This window comes from Anas platyrhynchos, chromosome 22 (assembly GCF_047663525.1).
Source record: "Anas platyrhynchos isolate ZD024472 breed Pekin duck chromosome 22, IASCAAS_PekinDuck_T2T, whole genome shotgun sequence".
Classification (NCBI taxonomy): domain Eukaryota; kingdom Metazoa; phylum Chordata; class Aves; order Anseriformes; family Anatidae; genus Anas; species Anas platyrhynchos.
The window spans coordinates 2,504,256-2,521,811 of record NC_092608.1 but is presented as its reverse complement, the minus strand read 5'-3'; the positions used below and the strand labels follow the sequence as shown (position 1 = coordinate 2,521,811).

The 17,556-nt window shown below is 46.1% G+C and overlaps 1 protein-coding gene across 6 annotated transcripts in view; it reads right to left on the bottom strand.

Annotated features, from left to right (window-relative positions):
- RERE (arginine-glutamic acid dipeptide repeats) overlaps positions 1–17,556 on the bottom strand; it is a 222,513-nt gene that overhangs the window by 128,417 nt on the left and 76,540 nt on the right. For 5 of the 6 annotated variants that reach the window (XM_072026842.1, XM_027443353.3, XM_027443354.3 and 2 more), the window contains exon 3: positions 5,692–5,762. The exons of the other annotated variant lie outside the window; for it this stretch is intronic. In XM_072026842.1, the coding sequence (XP_071882943.1) occupies positions 5,692–5,762 (71 nt within the window). The remainder of the gene's footprint in view (positions 1–5,691; positions 5,763–17,556) is intronic. 6 annotated transcript variants of the gene reach the window in all.

Sequence of the window (17,556 nt, the reverse complement as noted above, 5' to 3'; positions counted from 1 at the left end):
AGGGTAAGGGAGTGACTCCCAAGGAAGGAATTAATGCTAAGAGAGCTTAAGATGGTGTTTCACATCAATAATGGCACAAAACCCAACCAGCAGAGGGGAAAAAAACACTAATAACTTGCGTTGGTTTAAGTTCAGTCAACCATCTCATACTTTTCTGATGGACTAAGGCAATTCCTTTAGTTTTAAAACTAAAGTTCAAACACTCAACAGGGATGAACCAAAGCAAACGGGAAGCATTTATGGCACATTGTCCCATCACCTTCTCCAAGGAAAGGAGGCAAAAGCTGTGTTTTAAGAGTCAGTACCTCCAAGTATAGAAAATGGGAAATTGAGGGGAGGGGGAATAGATCAGCTGAAAAAAATCTCTTTGTCCTAGCAAGACGAGACTCACAGGTAACACTTTCTGGTCCTCTCTCCGTGCTTTTCCACCACCTCCTGGTGTTTCCCTTCACCAAGAAGAGGTTAACCAACCGGGTTACTGAATGCTATTGCAGAAATCAAGCCTTTCAGTGAAAGCATGCCACTACGCTCAGGTTTACAAGTGAAAACACATGTTCCTAGCACACGAGGTCTGTTGTCATCGGTGCACAACACCCATGCCAAGCACGCACCTGAATATTTCCACGATGAAACTTAAATCACGTTGTAACCAGTGCTACCTTACCAAAGCTGTATTAACAAGGGAAAAAAAGGCTATTAGTGAAGACATCTGGTAGAGTTAAAAAAAGTTCAAGTAATGGCACTGTCTGGAAACCCGTGGCTGTTTTGTTTCTTGCAGCAGCTCCATTACCGCACCGCATTAGATCTGCGCGTCCCTGGAATTTAATAGATCTCTGCCCAGAGGAAGCTTTGCCAACTAGATCTGGTTCAGATCAGGCTACAGTGGGTTTGGCAGCGCTCTCTGCCTCTGAAGAGCAATCAATAAAATTACCTTCATGCTAAGTTCTGCTGCCTGCCAGATTTACAGACTTCCTATAGCATACCTTTCAAGCGCGGCCGAGACGGTTTGTCACAGGGCTACCAATCACCCTCACATTTACATCCCTGCACCTCCATCAGCAGCTGACAGATACCGGTAATCAGTTCCAGGGATGCTGTCACACCAAACGAACGCAACGAGAAAGTTTGTCAAAGCTAATGCAGTCGCTGAAATTCCCCATCAATTCAACAGACCCCAGCTAGTGACAGCCAAAGACGGAGAAATTGGAGCAAAAATCTCAATTATGCAAAGACAAAAGAGATTAGAAGGCAAAAGAAGGAAAATATGAGCTATGAAAACAGATTTTACTTTATTTATTGAATGGAGTAAGGAAGCACACAGGGTTCAATAGGAACCAGACCAATCCCACTCTGCTAATTTGTCAAAAAACGGAGCGAGACAAATCTCTGCATGTTTTCCCTGCTATCCCTTCCCCCATCCATCCCGACGTCCTACCAACTTTTGAAGCTAAAAGGCTCCTACAACGGGCAGCTGGTTTTTGAACCCAGCACTCAGATCTCAGCATGCTGCCAGCAGCTGAAACGTGCAAGTGAGTTTTCACTCCCTCCTGGCTCCTGCATGCCATCAGCTTTTTAAAGCAGTGCTCAGACAGATAAAAATAACAGGAGAGATCCAAGACATCGTGCCTTAAAAACACTGTTACCTCACTCGTGACTCCCAGCCCTTTGCTTGCATCCTAAACAAGCACTGCATTGGCTTGGATCCTAAAATAATACCCCACTTGAAAGGAACTGCATCTTTCTACCCTGCTTTTCAGAGCAATTGGCGTTTTGTGGCCAGGCTAAGTACGAGTGCATTTGTATTTGCTACAGCATCTTCCACTGAGAAAGGCACAAATGGAAGCTTCCCTAAAAACATACCACTTCGTACACTGCGGTATCCTTCATATCACATGCCACCCTAAACAACAAAGGGACCTGAAAATTTGACTAGTTTCTTAAAAATGCACCAGTACAATGAGTTCCAGTTACGTGGCAATGCTACAAGTGGCACGCAGTGCTGGAGCAAAGCATCGGGGAATTGCCACCAGCTGCTGAAGTACTTTCCATTCGTATAAATACCACCAATAAAACAGCCCTCCTGCTTGCATTAACTGCATTTCTCAAGCTCAGCCCTGCAGCTCCCACCCAGGCAGGGTGCTCAGGAGCCCCTGGTGCTGTCCCTCCAGCCTCTGATGCCTGCCCCATGCCCGAGCTCCGTGGAAGCTGTGAGCACCCAGTGAGTCTGCAAGCCATCCTCCCAAAACGTCTTACTGGGAGTGCTCACGGTGAGCCACGAGGTCCGTGCCTGGTCCAAATGCCTGCAAGCACTACAGAGGGGGAAGAAGTGAAGGGACAGGAAACGTCTCTTCTGACACCATCTTTGCTCCCCAGCAGTGCTCCCTGGGGATCCCCCAGTTTCAAATCAACTCCTTTACAGCGTGACACCGGGGTATTTACTGCACACCTTAAAAGCGTGCCAAGAAGTTGTCCTAGCAGAGCAGTTCTGCTATCAGACCTGGTGTTAGGCAGCTCCCCAGGAACACAGGAGACGAACGCGTTGTCCAAGTGCTTGCGATGCCGTTCATCCTGCACAGAAACCTGCCTGACAGAGCTCCTGCAGCACTGGCAGCCCAGAAGGGACACAGCAATTACTTAGAGTGCCACTTTTGCTGACAGCTTCCCTAAGACAACACTCCTAGTTAATCGTATTTTACTTCTCAATTCCACCCAGCTATTTATACGAATCCCAGCAAGCTGGAAGGAGCCCAGGAACACAGGACTGGGGAAGACAAAGGAGGATGAATGTTACCCCTGACAGCTCCTAACCCGGTTAAGCCGAGCTGATCAAATCACTGAACTTCTTCCCACACTGAACCACTTGATTTCCCGACTCAGGAGGCAAACACACCAGACTTGCTTTGGTCCTCCGGTTGTCCCCAACAAGTTTGGGAACCGAATGTGCTGCTCCTCCTCCCAGCCCCAGTTTATCCTAAAACAAGAGCCAGTAACTCAAAGGGAACGACCAATGTCAGCAGCATCACAGCTCTGCTTCATGCGAAGCAGCAAAGAGCAACAAAAAGCAGGAGGGAATAGAGACAGCTGACAAATAGCAGTAAGTAAAGCTTCATCAGGAGGAATTTATGGCCACTGGTGAAGTGCAATCGTTCTTTGGGAAAGCAAAAGAACTGCTCCTCTAGTATCAGTTTTAGTAGGCTGGATTCATCTTAACGTCAAGAGAAACCAATGATGAAAGTATGAACTAATGTGAGGCAGTATGCCAGCGTACCTGCAGTAATTGCTGGAACTGCACAGAGCACATCAGAAAACCCGTTACTGGCTCCTCTGTGCCACCAGCCCTAGCCCCTAGAATACAAACTGCTCCAACATTTGTAGCGTCTGCACTAGTGGAGCAGTACAACCTCAAGTTGCAAGCAATTTCTCCCCATTTTGCTAAATTGCTCTGCTATTTGTTAAAGTGAAGCAGGCAAAACAGCTCTAAAAGAGAGATGCGCTTTCTAATACAACTAATAACATGAGAGGGAGGGAGGCCATTCAGAGGCAACGTAGCATTATTTCAGTATTTTCTTCTGCTTCCTTTGCCTCTTTCGACCTGTTCGTCAAATGTAGGAAGCTTAAATGCTACAGTAGGCTTCATAAAACCTGTTCCTAGCTCTGTAATAATCTTAAACCCATATCCAACTATGATTTAAGGTCTTACTGGAAAGAGCAAGCTGAACTCCAATTTACTTGAAGAATACAACTGAACAGCACTCGAGCCTCTTCCCAGGACTGACCCTTTTTACCCTGCAAGAAACTGTGCGCATATATCAGACAGCAGTTGTCATCTCAACTCCTCCCCACACCTTTTTAGCGGTTAAAAATAAAAATAAAACTCCACTTTTGTGTCTGAACTGCACCTAGAGCACTGGGAAGTGCAGGCTAAGACTCATACGTGCAGCCCAAACCTTGTATTTATGATAACCAAAATGATAATGTACTTAATTAGTAGGCGACATTTCAAAGCTGTTGACTTTTTCTTCCCTGCTTCACTTGACATGTTCAGCTGAAGGCAAAACAAGACTGTTTTCCTGTTGGTATCTGGCACTAGGAGAGGAGAAATCAAGTGTCCTTTCCACTGTACATCTTTCCTTTCCCCAGCAGAAAAATCAACAGTGACAAATGCACTGAAAATTCATCTTTGCAAGCATAATCAGCATCAAAGGTTGGGGGTTTTTTGGTTCTGTCATTTCTACAAGTTCCTTTTATGCATTATGTCAGCAAGAAAAATCCAGCAGGGAAAAAAAAAGACCTCAGAGCAGGCAAAAGTAAACATAAAGCAGTGGTACTATTTCCATTTCAAAATACAGAAAATTGCCAGCAACACTGATGTCATATCCTTTGCACATTGAAAACATGAGAAAAGAGAAACCTCACTTTTTTTTTTTTTCTTTTTAAAAAAAGGCACTAAAACATCATGCAATGCCCTTCCCACAGAGTGTTGCAGTGAGCTTTAACGTGTTGCATTAGGCCAATGCTGACAAGAGAAGCTTCAGCTGTTGGTGCTGTTAATGCCCTGGGCAAGCAACGCAGCTCAGCAGGACCTTCTGCCCCAAATGGCAGCCTTGGAGCACCTTGGAATTCCTTTCAAACACAAAAGCACCAGCTGATGGGCAAGAGCAGTATAAATAGGTTCTAACAATTGAAGCTACATTAACTAAAAACCCAACATCTCCTTAAAAAATCAGCGGGAGGGAGAGCAGAGAGATGTGCTCGGGAGAAAGCCAAGTGCCAACCGGTAGCAAGGACGTCAACACTGAACAAAGTCTAAAAGCTCTGCTCCACTGTGGTCTCACAAAAAATAAATTGAAAGTGGAAGATCTGAGTAAGAAAGCCTGGCAGAAGCTGAATTCTGAAGACAACAAACAGTAGGTGAGCTACACCTGTAACCACACATGGCTAGCACGACAGCTTACTCCATATTGCGGGCTCCCCACGAGATGAGCAGTAGGTTGCTTTTCTCAAACACCCTGCTGCGGCAGGGCACAAGCCAAAAGGAAGCAGAGGGGCCGTGCCTGTCTTACAGGCAGTGCCTTCCTGCTCACCGCCCCAAGCAAGGGCTGCTCTGTGCAGCTCCAGTACACCAAGAAGGAAATAGTTCATGTTTTAAGTAATTGAGATAAAAAGGGGCAAACCGCAACTCCAACTCTTTGTTCTGGCACAGGTCCCCAGCTTTCTGCTTTTAAAAGAAGCATGGCTCTTAAACATGACATTATTTCTCATCAACAGACACTGTCACACTGGCCTAGCATCTCTTTGCATCTCCTCGCAGTCCGTCGATGAGCTGAGATGAACCAGAAGCCAGCCCCTGAGCTTCGCTCCCCCAGCTGGGCTAGCTGACCTACAGCCAGAGGCACAGCCCAGGAAAAACCATGAGCTCGGAGCCCCAGCTCGCTGAGAGCACCCAACTCCAAGCTCATTTCCCTGGGGATTTATAACAAAGCAGCCCACAATTCCAACTCTAGAGCCTCGTCAATTAACTACGTCTACACAAGCACAGATCTCAGTCTTAGCAGCAAAACTCCTGCTATTTTGGAAGCTGGAAGGACTCCTCGGGAGCTACGGGAAGAGATGCAGGCTAGGAACATTGCCAGCTCACTGGAGAACGGGGCGGGGAAAAGGAGAAGGAGGAGATGTGAAAATTTTTCTTACCAGTTTGAAGTCTTGAATGCTGCAGATGAAATACGGCATATTCGGCCGGCGACTTTCAATATATACGCAATCTTTAAAAAACAAGATTTTAAAATAATGGAAATTAACTTCTGTGCCTCAAAGAAAGACCACAAAAACAGGATAAATTCAAAACAGCCTATGCTTAGAAAGAGCCACCATTTCATTTGCATACCATGTAATTTATTCCAAGTGTGATCTAAAAATAGCAACTAGATGCTTTATGATGATAAATAACGGAATTTAGCGGCATAAAATAATTTTGATTTGAATAGACATTTTGCTAGAAAAACAAAGGAAGTCATAGCAGCCCACTGTGCAAGCAGTTAATAGAAGGACCAGGTCACAACCTATGAACCAGAGCAAAATAAGACAGGAAACTAATCAAATCTTTTGTGGCTAAGGTGGTATTAGGAAGCTAGCACTAACATATTTTCTCTTCTAATTGTAAAGAAAACCAAGGCAACCAATCGCAGATGAAATACAGCAAACTAAATTAGATTTACCGCAGGGAAGAGCTGTGCTTTCTCAAATTACATTTGACATGACAGAGACAGAGTAATTATTTTGGTTTGCTTTTGACAACTGGACTCTACAAGGTTGCTGTAAAATAAGGTTTGTTGTATTAAAAACAGTCTCGGCAATAATTGCAACAAAAGCAGTGCCTCGGAATAAAATTACAGCATGGATGGGGAGGAACTGCCTGATTAACGATGATGCCCTTAGAAATCACCAAGTCTGCACACGGCTTGCTGGAAGGCAGAGAGGCTGCTCCCAAAGCCAAGCAGGTATTTAAGGGACAATCATTGTGTTCTCCTATTATTTTCGGAGAGCTGACTGCTGTTCGCAGACAGAAGACACAAAGAACACCAGATATTCTGTGCATGATTCTCCATGAACCTACCCACAATTTCTAAAAATAAATAAAGTCACATTTTTGTAAGGCACATTCAAAAACACAACTGAAGCCTTGCTTCCTGCCTTGGAAAACCCTGAAGCTACTCAAAACGAGCAGGTTCTAGTTCTTACGCTCCTCAAAGACCACTCCTAAGGATGCAGCAGCATCATTTGTGTTTCACCCCCCGTTTTTGGGGATGTTTTTGTTGTTTGGTTGCTGGATTTGGTGATTTTTTGGGGCAAAGCAAGGAAAAGAAGCTTTGAGTTACCCTCCAATACCTCACGCTGTAACCAGAAGATGCTTGTTTCCATCTCAGTGGTGAGACCAGAAGGAGAAAAGCAGGCAGCAATCCCAGCTTTTCCACCAGTCACTTAAAATCAAGCTATGAAATCCTTTCTTTCCCTTTCTCCTCCTTTTCTGTACCTTTACCTTCCCGAGTACTGTTCCAGATCCTCTCCAGAATTTGCCCATCGGCCTGCACTGCCTGGATTGCCCCGTTTCAGCAGCACATCGAGGCATTATAGCCCAGGTCTCTAAAAATGATCAGTCCCAGAAGCGTTACACCTGGAAGCCAGGCATGCTGTGTCTCACATCCAAACTGCTCACTTCCAGCACCCTCATTATACACCCTACCCACCAAATTAACACTTCGTTTAATTGCAAAGCCACGCAAGCAGAGCAGCAGTGCCTCTTTTCCCTGTAGACCAGCAAATAACCCGTACGTACAGCCTCGATTCAAGCCTGCTGGGGAGGCCAGCTGCAGTTGCACGTTGGGTGGCAGCAATTCAAAGACAAAGGTGTTTCAGTTTTACCGACCAGCGTTTCGGTCTCAACTGGAAAAGATGCTGGTCTTCAGGAGGTTACAAATCAGGTTGGTGCCAGAGCACATAAGTATCAAAGTCAGGCAGAAGGTCACCCTGACGTCTGCAGAAAGGAGCTCTCCAGCTGACAAGCACGGCTCGCCGCGGCCCACGTCCCCAGAGAACACGAGAGCTGGCAAACAGCTAAAAGCAATCACTTCAACTGTCACCAGAGCCCTGCTACGAGAGCTCAAGTAGCAGGGGCTTTTAAAAGAGAAACAGGAAAAGGTTACCTCCTCCTCTTCAAAAGAAACCCCATTTAGCACAACTGCTACTTCGTGGGGAACACATCGGGCAGTTCCTTGAATTAAAAACCCTAAACCCACGGAGCAAGGTTCATGGACTGGATCGCAGGGGTGTCTCATGAGCGCATGCTGGGATTAGAATCCCAAAACCTGGGATTAGAATTTGTCAGTTACAGCCCATATGGGGCCTGGTCTCTTTTGGGAACTTCTGTATGGCTCTTTTTAACACAAAAATGCCAACAAAATGAAGAATTGTGCTTCAATGTGGCTGTCACCTGCCTACCAGGTGGCCACCCAAAGGGAACTTAACCCCAAGTACATTTGGAATTGGTGCTGGGAAGCAGCAGGAAAACGCAACCAACTGCTGAGTGAAATAGTTATCACCACAAAGGCAGGTGTTTGGGAAAAAAATGCATTATAAGCATTAAATAAGGTTAAGTTTTAGAGCAAAGAATACTGGCAGTAAAAGGAGATGGCAGGGAAGAGTTAACTCACGCAGAATTTATTGTGAGTCCTTTCCACCACCACCACTGGAGCAGAGGAGGAGACACGGTCAGGAGGACACAATGCTAGAGCACACCAAGTATTTACTAAATTAGCCTAAATTAATTACAGGGTCCCAGGAAACTATGCTAGACAGCAAGGCTACGCAGGTACCCACACAGGCAGCATCAGTTTGAAGTTTCCTGCTGCATGTTTTGCCTATCGGTGGCGTGACAAACCCAACGCCTTGCAGCAAGAGGCTCAAAAGAAGGCTGATGGATGTGAACCACACTACAGTGTTTTCTCTTTTTTAATAAGAAAATTATTACAAGCATTCCGATATAACAACCCCCGGTATCTCTGTAGAATTACGCCGAATTACTTCCATTCAGATAGAGCCCAATTTGCCTCTCCCAAATGACCAATTTCAAATTCCATATTTTCTAGCTCGGATCGCAGCAGCTGTCGCAACAGCATGCATATGTGCATTTTAAAAGCTTGAAATATCATATATGTAATCAACCATCAACACCAGAAGAACTGTAATCTACTCTGCTTCTAACTCATACAGCACTTTTCACCCTAAATCCTCAAAATCCTACAGAAATTGTCAGTGACTCTTTTGGAAGGTAAGCACCAAACACATCCTCCTCGCCTCTTCACCTTGATGGGTGTGCTTCAGTGTAGTTACTCAGCAGCCATCACACCTGAGCCTTATGAAATCCATGTTTTCCTACCCTTTATTCTGGGTTTCTTTGCCCAGTCTTTCCGTTCAGACAGCCCTCTGCTCGCTCCAACTGGGTCCTGGCTGGTGAATTACCTGCTAGAACGGATTCTCACCCACACAGGGTAATTCTTTCAGGATGCAACTGGGGAGTCTGAATAAAAAGCTACAAGATTTCAGATACAGGAACCAACTTCCCCCATTCTTTTTCCATAACGTCTCAGTTCCTCCAGCCTCCCTGGCTGGGCGCTCTCCGGCAGCCTGCTGAACAAACGGCTGAGCAGCCCCCTGAAACGGTGCAGACAAAAGCAAAGGAACGGAATCTGGCAGCTACCACGGATATAGCAAACACGTCGACTCGCTGGGTTGTTGCAGCAGGGAAAGGCACACCTGGCTGCCTGCCAACGCGAAAAACAAAGATGACATCCAGTTAGGGCGGCTGCAAAGCAATGGAGGCCGAGGAGATAAGAAAACAAGTTAATTCGGGTGCAAGGAAATGCCGAGAGAGATAGAAACTGGAAAACTGCCAGGAGGAGGAACAGTTATGGATGCAGCCACATTAGCCGCTCAGAACTCACCATAAAAAGCAATTACTTCCATTTACCAGAGATCCTAAATGCAAATACATCATCTTGAAGAACGGCTACATGGACCCAGGTGACAAAACCCAACTGCGCATTGTTTTCCAAATGCAAACCTGCACTGATAAGGCTTATGCCATGAAAAAAAAGGAAGGTGAGTCTACAGGAGTGGCTACTGGAACATGTTGTTGCACCCTTTCTTTCCCCTGATCACCTACTTGTGCAACATTTCAGCTGTGTGTGGCTGCAGAGAGCTTTTGCATGGAATTGGACACCTTCAGCCGATTCTCAGCGCTGCTGTGCAGGCTGCTCTGTGTCTGAGCTGCTACCGCCACTTCGTGCTGACTGCAGAAGATGCCCCATCTCTCAAGAAGAAACAGATTAAAAAAAAAGTCCCGGAATAAAGATGCTCCTCACACAGACAAGTTTACTTGCTTCTGAATTTTTACTGCTCAGCAGTTTTATGCAGCTTCAGTGACACGTACGCCGTGTGCTAAATGGAAGGCTGAAGCCCGAGGCTGTTTGTCAGCCTAAAACACGATGGACCCAAATGCACTCTTCCTTCAGACAGCTCAAAGACAATCTGGGCAGTTGCTTCAACATCTATTATTCTCGAAAGGAATCCACAGCACAGGTGCATTTCAGCTATCTACTTGCTCCTGCAATATTAATATTCACTTCCACCACCAGTCAATCCTCTCCAGTTCAAAAAGCCCAACGACACTCAGACTGACTAGAAATGTTTTTCTGTACGTATCTTAACTTAAACACGGTTCAGTGTCACATCCACACAACTGGACCTTCCCTTCCTGGCCATTTACTCTTTCCTATAGCCCATTACAGCTCCATCAATCGCTGCCACCACCTGTGCTGGCTGCTCTGCCTCTGCAAGGACTCCTTCAGCCTTCAACGTGGGGATGTGGCTTGCTGGGCATGGCTCAGGACCCTCCAGCGAGGCAATCACATCACTGGCACGACTGAGCAGCACCCACAGCCACTCGGCAGCACTGGGGACATCGTCCCCTCCAACTGGGGAACTCATCCTACATACCACACTTGCTGATAACCCAAACACTCCAATAAAAAAGAAAAAAAAAAAAGAAAACCCAGCTCTCCATAACCTTCAGCTGCTATAATTGCAATGTAAAGAAACCTACATTCCCCACACAGACTCACTGCACTCTCCACCCCAAGTGCATTTGCTTTTGTTCCTATTCCATGTAAACCGTTCCCCTGGAGTCCAAGTATTTCTAGGGCACGTGGCACGGAGCCACGGCTCCTTCGGGCTTTGATGCTCACCACAAGTGCCCTGGTTTGAAGGGTTACGTCAGCGTGCCCACACTGAGAGCTGCTTTTAAAATTAGAGCTCACACACACGGGCTTAAAGATCTTTTGATAACACAAGCCACGACCTCACCGTGCACACGAACCTTCATCAGCTTAAAGAAAGCAGTTTATTCGGTAACCATCTTCCCCATTAATCCTTTGGGGTTGTAGCTAATGAGTCAACACTTGCATCATCCAAGCAATAAAGCCTCGGGCACTCTGCACAGCGCTCACTTCTTCCAAGATGTTCCTTGAAAGCCACCGACAAGGAGCTGCCTGAACCCTGCCAGAGCTCAGGGCCCAGCAAGCAACCAGAGGTCGAGCGCATTGCGCAGTTTTGACAGCCCAGTACCTGACTCTCCCTCGTTCTCCTTTTCTTTGGATATTCTGCATCAGAGTTGGATGTTCTGACAAACGGCACACCAGACGTGCAAACGGTCACTTCTGACCGAGTCAGGTACAGCGGTGAAATGAGGACAGGGCTCAGCAGACACCGAGTCCAAACAGCTCACGCACAATTCTTGTACTGTCACAGCCAACCAGACTCATGCAGTGCTGGCTCCTATTCGGCCAGTGTGCTAAAACCATGCTCTGTGAATGCCTCCCCTGCCTGTTCTCTGCATCCAGTGCTTCTACCTTACTGTAGAGGTAGGCAGGGCAGCCTTTTTTCTTTATTTTTTTTCCCCTTTTCTTAAAACAAGCACTTATCCCACTTCCTCTCAATCTACAGATTCAGGTGCATGCAGCAGAAATCCCTGCGGTGCATTTGAGAAACTAAAGCAAAGTGGCCAGGCAAACCCTGTGCTTGCTCCACCGCTACCACACTGGGTTAAAAAAAATAATAGAAAAAGGAAAACCATTACCAAGATGGTCCCTAACCCTTTGGGAGGCATATACATAAAGGATATTTACATCCCATAATAGAGGTGCCTGAAACAAAGAGCTCAGCTGCCCTTGCCCCCAGTGGTGAGTGGTTCCACCCCAATGGTTCCCCAAATTCTCTGCTGCAGCCAGACCCAGTGTCACAGTACTTACCTGCCCCAACCCTTCACCGCCACCCAGAAAGTTAAATAAATGCAATTAAGAGAAGGACATCAGCAGACACAGGTCATTAATAGCCAAGTGCTACCTTAGACGGGCTCAGAATAACAATTCTCAATGTTCAGTGAGCTCTGAGCACTGAGATCTGAATTTGCTGGTGCTCCAGAAACAAAAACCCTACACCCTTTCAAAGGAAGGCGAGCGCTGGAAGCAGCCCTCTAACCCCAGCAACACATCCAGCACGGTGCTTTAATACCAGGCTTAAACACGAGGAGGAATGCACCGGGACCCCGAGATGTGTGCTTTTACCTAGCAAAATATTCCTGCTGGCAGGCAGGGAGCTGTGCCGTTACCTCTTCCCCCTCCACGGCTGACAACAAACAAATTGCCGGGCTGATCTCTCGGTGTCACTGCCTGCTGAGCAGATTTCAAGCAACGCTGCTGGCTCCTTGTCAGGAAACAATGTGCTCGAGCCCTGTTCTGCAATAAATGGTTCAAGCAATTTACTGTGTTCATTTGAAACTCACAGGAGTATTCCCGATGCCTGGACTGTAGTTCTTATTTGGCAAATGATTTTATTATAAACTGGTATCATAGCGAATCCATTTTCTTTAAAGGGTTTCTGCTGCTGTTTAATGGACTGTCAGTATAATTTAGATTTCATCTATTTAAACTCATTCAAGCCTAGCTCCTGATTGTACAATAAATGGAACATATTTCTATTCAACAAAATTAATGACAGTTAATTGTAGTCTGCAGCTCCCAATTTTATAAAAGCAACTGTTCTGCAGCTCAGGCACCAAGCTCCAGCATTTCCCACACCAATTATTTTTCCACACTTGCCACGCACGCCCACGACACCGTGCACAGCTCCTCCTGCACGATGCGTGCTGCTGCTACCAAAACGTGCACCAACAGAAGGACTCAGCCCTTCCTTGCAGGGGCTCGGCTGCTAATTCATAGTAGGAGATCCTCCTGTCTTTGAATAGGTTTTCTTTTTCAATTAAATATGTGGAAAGAATAGGGGTATTAATAGTGCAGGCCACTAAAAATGTCATTTCCAAAACAGCCATTCAGCCTAAGAGCTCCTTCTTTAGCAGCAGATAAGGTTTACTGCTCACGTCCCATTTAAAGCAATCTCTTCTGCTCTGAGCACTTTTGATAATGACACAACATTGGCTCCTGACACTTCTCGCTGCTGTCTTCCAAATGCCTACCTGGCCACCTGTCTCCCAGCCCCGACTGGATGCACGTCAACAGCTCCTCACGGCCACTTATTTATAAAGCACTGTGCAAGACAAAACACGAGCAGCACCACAAACGTACCACACAGCTACGTGACTCCAGTTTTTATTTTTTTATTTTATTTTTTTTTTAAGAGATCCTCATTTTTTTCACAATTAAAATCCTTGGTGTGCAATGTACACCACACTCCTAAGGAAGAACGATCGCCATGGAGGATCTCCCTGAGATTTGAGATGTAAGCATTGAATAACACAAAACCACCATAAGCATCAAGGTCTCCCCCAAACCATCCAACGAATCTCTGCAACATCCCAGGGCTCAGCATGCAACTGGCTGATGGGGACAAAAACCTCAAGAGGTCTGGGGACAGGGGCTCTGCTCTGCATCACAGATAGAGGCTGGGATGCTCTCATCCCCCTTCCATCCCTTCGTTTCTACACCATCTCGGCATGGCTCTGAGCTCAAGAAGTTGTTCTGCTGGACCCTGCATAATTATAACCCTGCTAAGCAAGTGCACCAAGACGGCTTGGAAGAGAAAACCCATCTATTCCCAAGCCTGTCACAAACACCAACTGGTTGCTTAACTTCTCCCCCTTAGCCACCCTTCTGTTAATTACAGCCCAACACGCTACACCACGGCACAGAGATACCTACAGGCTGCCATGCACACGCTGACAGCCAGGCGAGGAAGCTTCAGTGATGTTCTCCCTACTGGCTGCTAACCTGATGCTCAGCTACCTGCTTTTTTCTTTTAAATCAAGACTGGCAGCACTGAAAAAGACATCTGTATTTAAAAAACAATCAAATAACACATTTTCTGAAATTATTCTCCTATTGTTTAAATTTGTGAACCGCCCCGAGATGCCTTTAACAGAATAAATTAGTGCAGCAGCTGTAAGGCTGATCCTACAGAAGTGTGTTCATGTTGCTTTGACATGGTGATGTTAATTTTTTTTTCCTTCATTTTAAAGCAAAATAATTAAGCTAGTATGCTAGACAGCTGCTTCAACAAGAGATGCCCACTTCAGGGAGGAAAAAAAAAAAAAAAGATTTCCTTGCTTTTAAGGAAAGAGGAATACAATTACCACAGTAAAAACACAAGCATAACTTCATTTTAAACCAAAGAAAAATAAAATCATGTCTACATCTCGGTATATTCCTTTCCTAAGCAAACAATGCAAATAAAATGTCTAAGCAACCTTCTGCTTGGAGCACGAAGTGAGCTGCATCGCTCCCAGCACAGACATTACGAGGAGCGTTAGGAGCACACCTGGCACAGGTATTGCCTCCAGAACTGGCCACCCTCTCTTTTATCCCATGGCCAACAGAATGCGTGGCAACTTCCACCAGGCAATAGTAGGAAATGCAGCCGGTAAATTAACACAGGAGAAGTTCAAACTCTTACATGAAATAAACTGGGGACAGGCCATGAGCAGTTACTGCAGCCGCAGACTCCACTTTCCCTCCTTGAAAACCACGACCTCAAGGAATCCCTTCCCTCAGCCCAACTTCCCCCACTTGCTCCCCACACCCTGGGTTTTATTTCCAGACTGCCATTTGCCTAACTTTGTGGCAGCACGCTGCCTTCCCCTAAAGCCCTACTGCATGGTCAGGTACCATCCTCTCCCATTCCCCCTCTCCAAAAATCATTCCCTAAGCCAGCCTCGCATCCGTGTCCTACAATTACCTATGGTAATTAAAGCCCAAGCTTTCATTAGAGCGGCAGTGGCAGACACAAATAAGCACCTTACCAGCAAGGCCGTCAAGGGAAGTTCCTCCTCCACTCTGCAACAGCTCCGCAGCACCCCTGCTTTACCAAACTGGTTTAGTTTTCACTACAAGCTCCTCAGGGAGCACGTTACAGAGAGTACTGCACGCAGCAGACACTGCAGTGTGCTCACGTGTTACCTTGAATAATATTTTGTTCGAGGAGTCGATGATGATACCAGAGTAGACGTGAACACAACAGTGTCTTACAACTTACTCAGTTGGGCTTGTTTTCTGCTAGCAGCCTGCATACAGAAGAATTAGTTAAAAGTAATTCACAGCTTAATTATTTTCTAGGAATACTATTATTCACTGACTCTATCTTTGAAAAAACTTCTTTTCTGGAAAATAAAATCTCAGATTTTGAGAATAAAAACAAATTACAGCGGCTGTTATAAATGAAAAGAACCCAACAGGGACGAACACGAATAGCACACGTTTCAGCTGCACGTGGAAACTGCTCTCTGTGGATTTCAACTTCAGAGGAAAAAGTTTCTGTGATGCTTGTATACATTTTAAGTGCTTTTACACACTTTGTTAACCTTCCTGGTGTTTTATGTCTGACCAACTACTTCTCCAGGTCTTTGCTCTAGTTTTTCTGTCTTTTAATTACCGCTGCATTTGTTTCCACTAAATCAGCAGTCAAAGATGATCTCTTCCAGCAGGTTGTTCAGAGCTTGCTTCATCACCATTCCCCTATGCAGCAAGGTTGCAAACACAGCAGCATCAGGGTGCAAAACGAGGGAACTCAAAGCACGTTGAGCAGCATGGCTCTTCAGGTTGATCCTATTCCCAGCAGCTCCAAGTCTGTCACCAAATACCTGGTTATTTCAGTGCTCTAGCTTCATCACAATAACAGATTTGCAAACGAGGAGGGAAATACATCGTGCACAGTGCCAGAATACGCGCTCACTTCAGCTCCAAAGCTCCCAAGGCAAGCAGATGGTGGCAAAGGCTCCGAGCACGCAGGCAGGCGTTCAGCAGCGCACCGCCGTGCAAAACAGGCCGATCCACGCAACAGACAGGAAAGCAGGCTGCTCACAGACCTCCCAAAATCACAACGCACGGCTGAACCAAGTCCTTCCATTCTATTTCTTCCTCCTGTCCAAGTGTACAACTCAGATTTTAAAGATTTCCCAGAATTACTTTTTTTTTCCCCCCAGCATTTTTGCAGATCTAAAAAAAAACTCGCCAGAACTTCAAGGTTGATAGCAAATACATAATTCATACATGTAGTTGTGTATTTTAATTCTGGCGTGCCCGCCTCTCTCAGCTGGTGAAGCTGTCAGAATAAATAGAAGGCAGCATCTGGAAGGCTGACAAACACATGAGTCAATGTCAAATAGAAGCCAATCACCGGCAGGGAGCGAGCCAAATGCCTGCACTGCAATTCCACTGACGTTCTCCAACCCAAATACCAACGTACCACTTAAAACAAAAGTGCTTCCTCTCTCTGTTTACTTGGTTAGCTTTTTTTGTTTGGTTTCTATAAAGCTGCTGGGGGTTTCCAGATGCAAACAGCTGTGTCAGCAGTTTGCTCGGTTGCAGTTGTGCCTCCTGAACAGCTCTGGGGACAGAAATCCGGCAGAACTGGTGACATCAAGCTACGCCTCCAGAACACTCAAAACAGTTGGTTTTTAGATCTCCAAGGCAGCTCCCAGTTTTCTTACCATAAGATGAAGATCTCAGTATCATTATCAGCAGAAATAGGGACCTAAATCAGCCTTCCTGCTCTCCTGTGGCTGAGAGCTCTCTTCACTGAGCATTCAGGGTTGGAAAGAAACATCCCCACACTGCTAAACCTCCCGCGTCCCTCTGGCAGCACTTGCACTATCAGGGCATAAGGCAAGCCAGGTAAGAAGCAAAAAGATGGCACAACTGTTATCACCACTAACAGGCACCAAGGTCCTAGGGCTCTTCCCAAATGTTAGACTGCACAAACCTAGAGACATCCGGAGATCTCCTTAGAGCAGATGAGGATAGCTACCCCAGACAAAAGGAGAATATCTATCCTGCTTCTCCTTCACTCTTCCAAATACAAAAGGGTATTTGAGAAGGATATGGTAACTAACTTGCATCCCCGGCAGGCAAAAGGAAGCACTTCAGGGTCCTTTGCTTCAATTCGTTTTTACACATTAAAGATAGGAAGTGCTCGGTGTTTACACAGGCACCTCCCAAAACCAAAGCACGGAACCCAGGCACTGTCACAGCAGCAACACTCACAGGTTCGTTACGACACTTTGTGCTCATTAACAGAGGCCAACATACTGCTGTCCTTCGTGATTTACGGAAATCAAAAACCTCCTGACTACTGAAGCCATTTAAAGACTAAATGAATGCTGAAACCTGTGATACTGCATTATGGCTACGCTGAGCTGCCGAGCTGCATATTCCAACTGGACCTAGAAGCAGATGCCTGACTACAGCCAGCCCATGTGGAGAAGCATATGGCCAAACCCCAGACGGATGACAGGAGGGCATAATATCCTGAGACAGAAGTCTCTCGTCCTTCTTGGAAGCTAATGAAGACAGCAAGGTGTGGCTGGTGTGCCTGTCCCCACACAGCATCACCGCCTGTCCCGCTCCCAGTGCCTCCAGCTCAGCTTTGTGTCCACTTCTCCCCACCCAGGGCAGAGGCTCTCACCTATCTCCTTGCCAAGCCCTTTGCCAGAGGGCT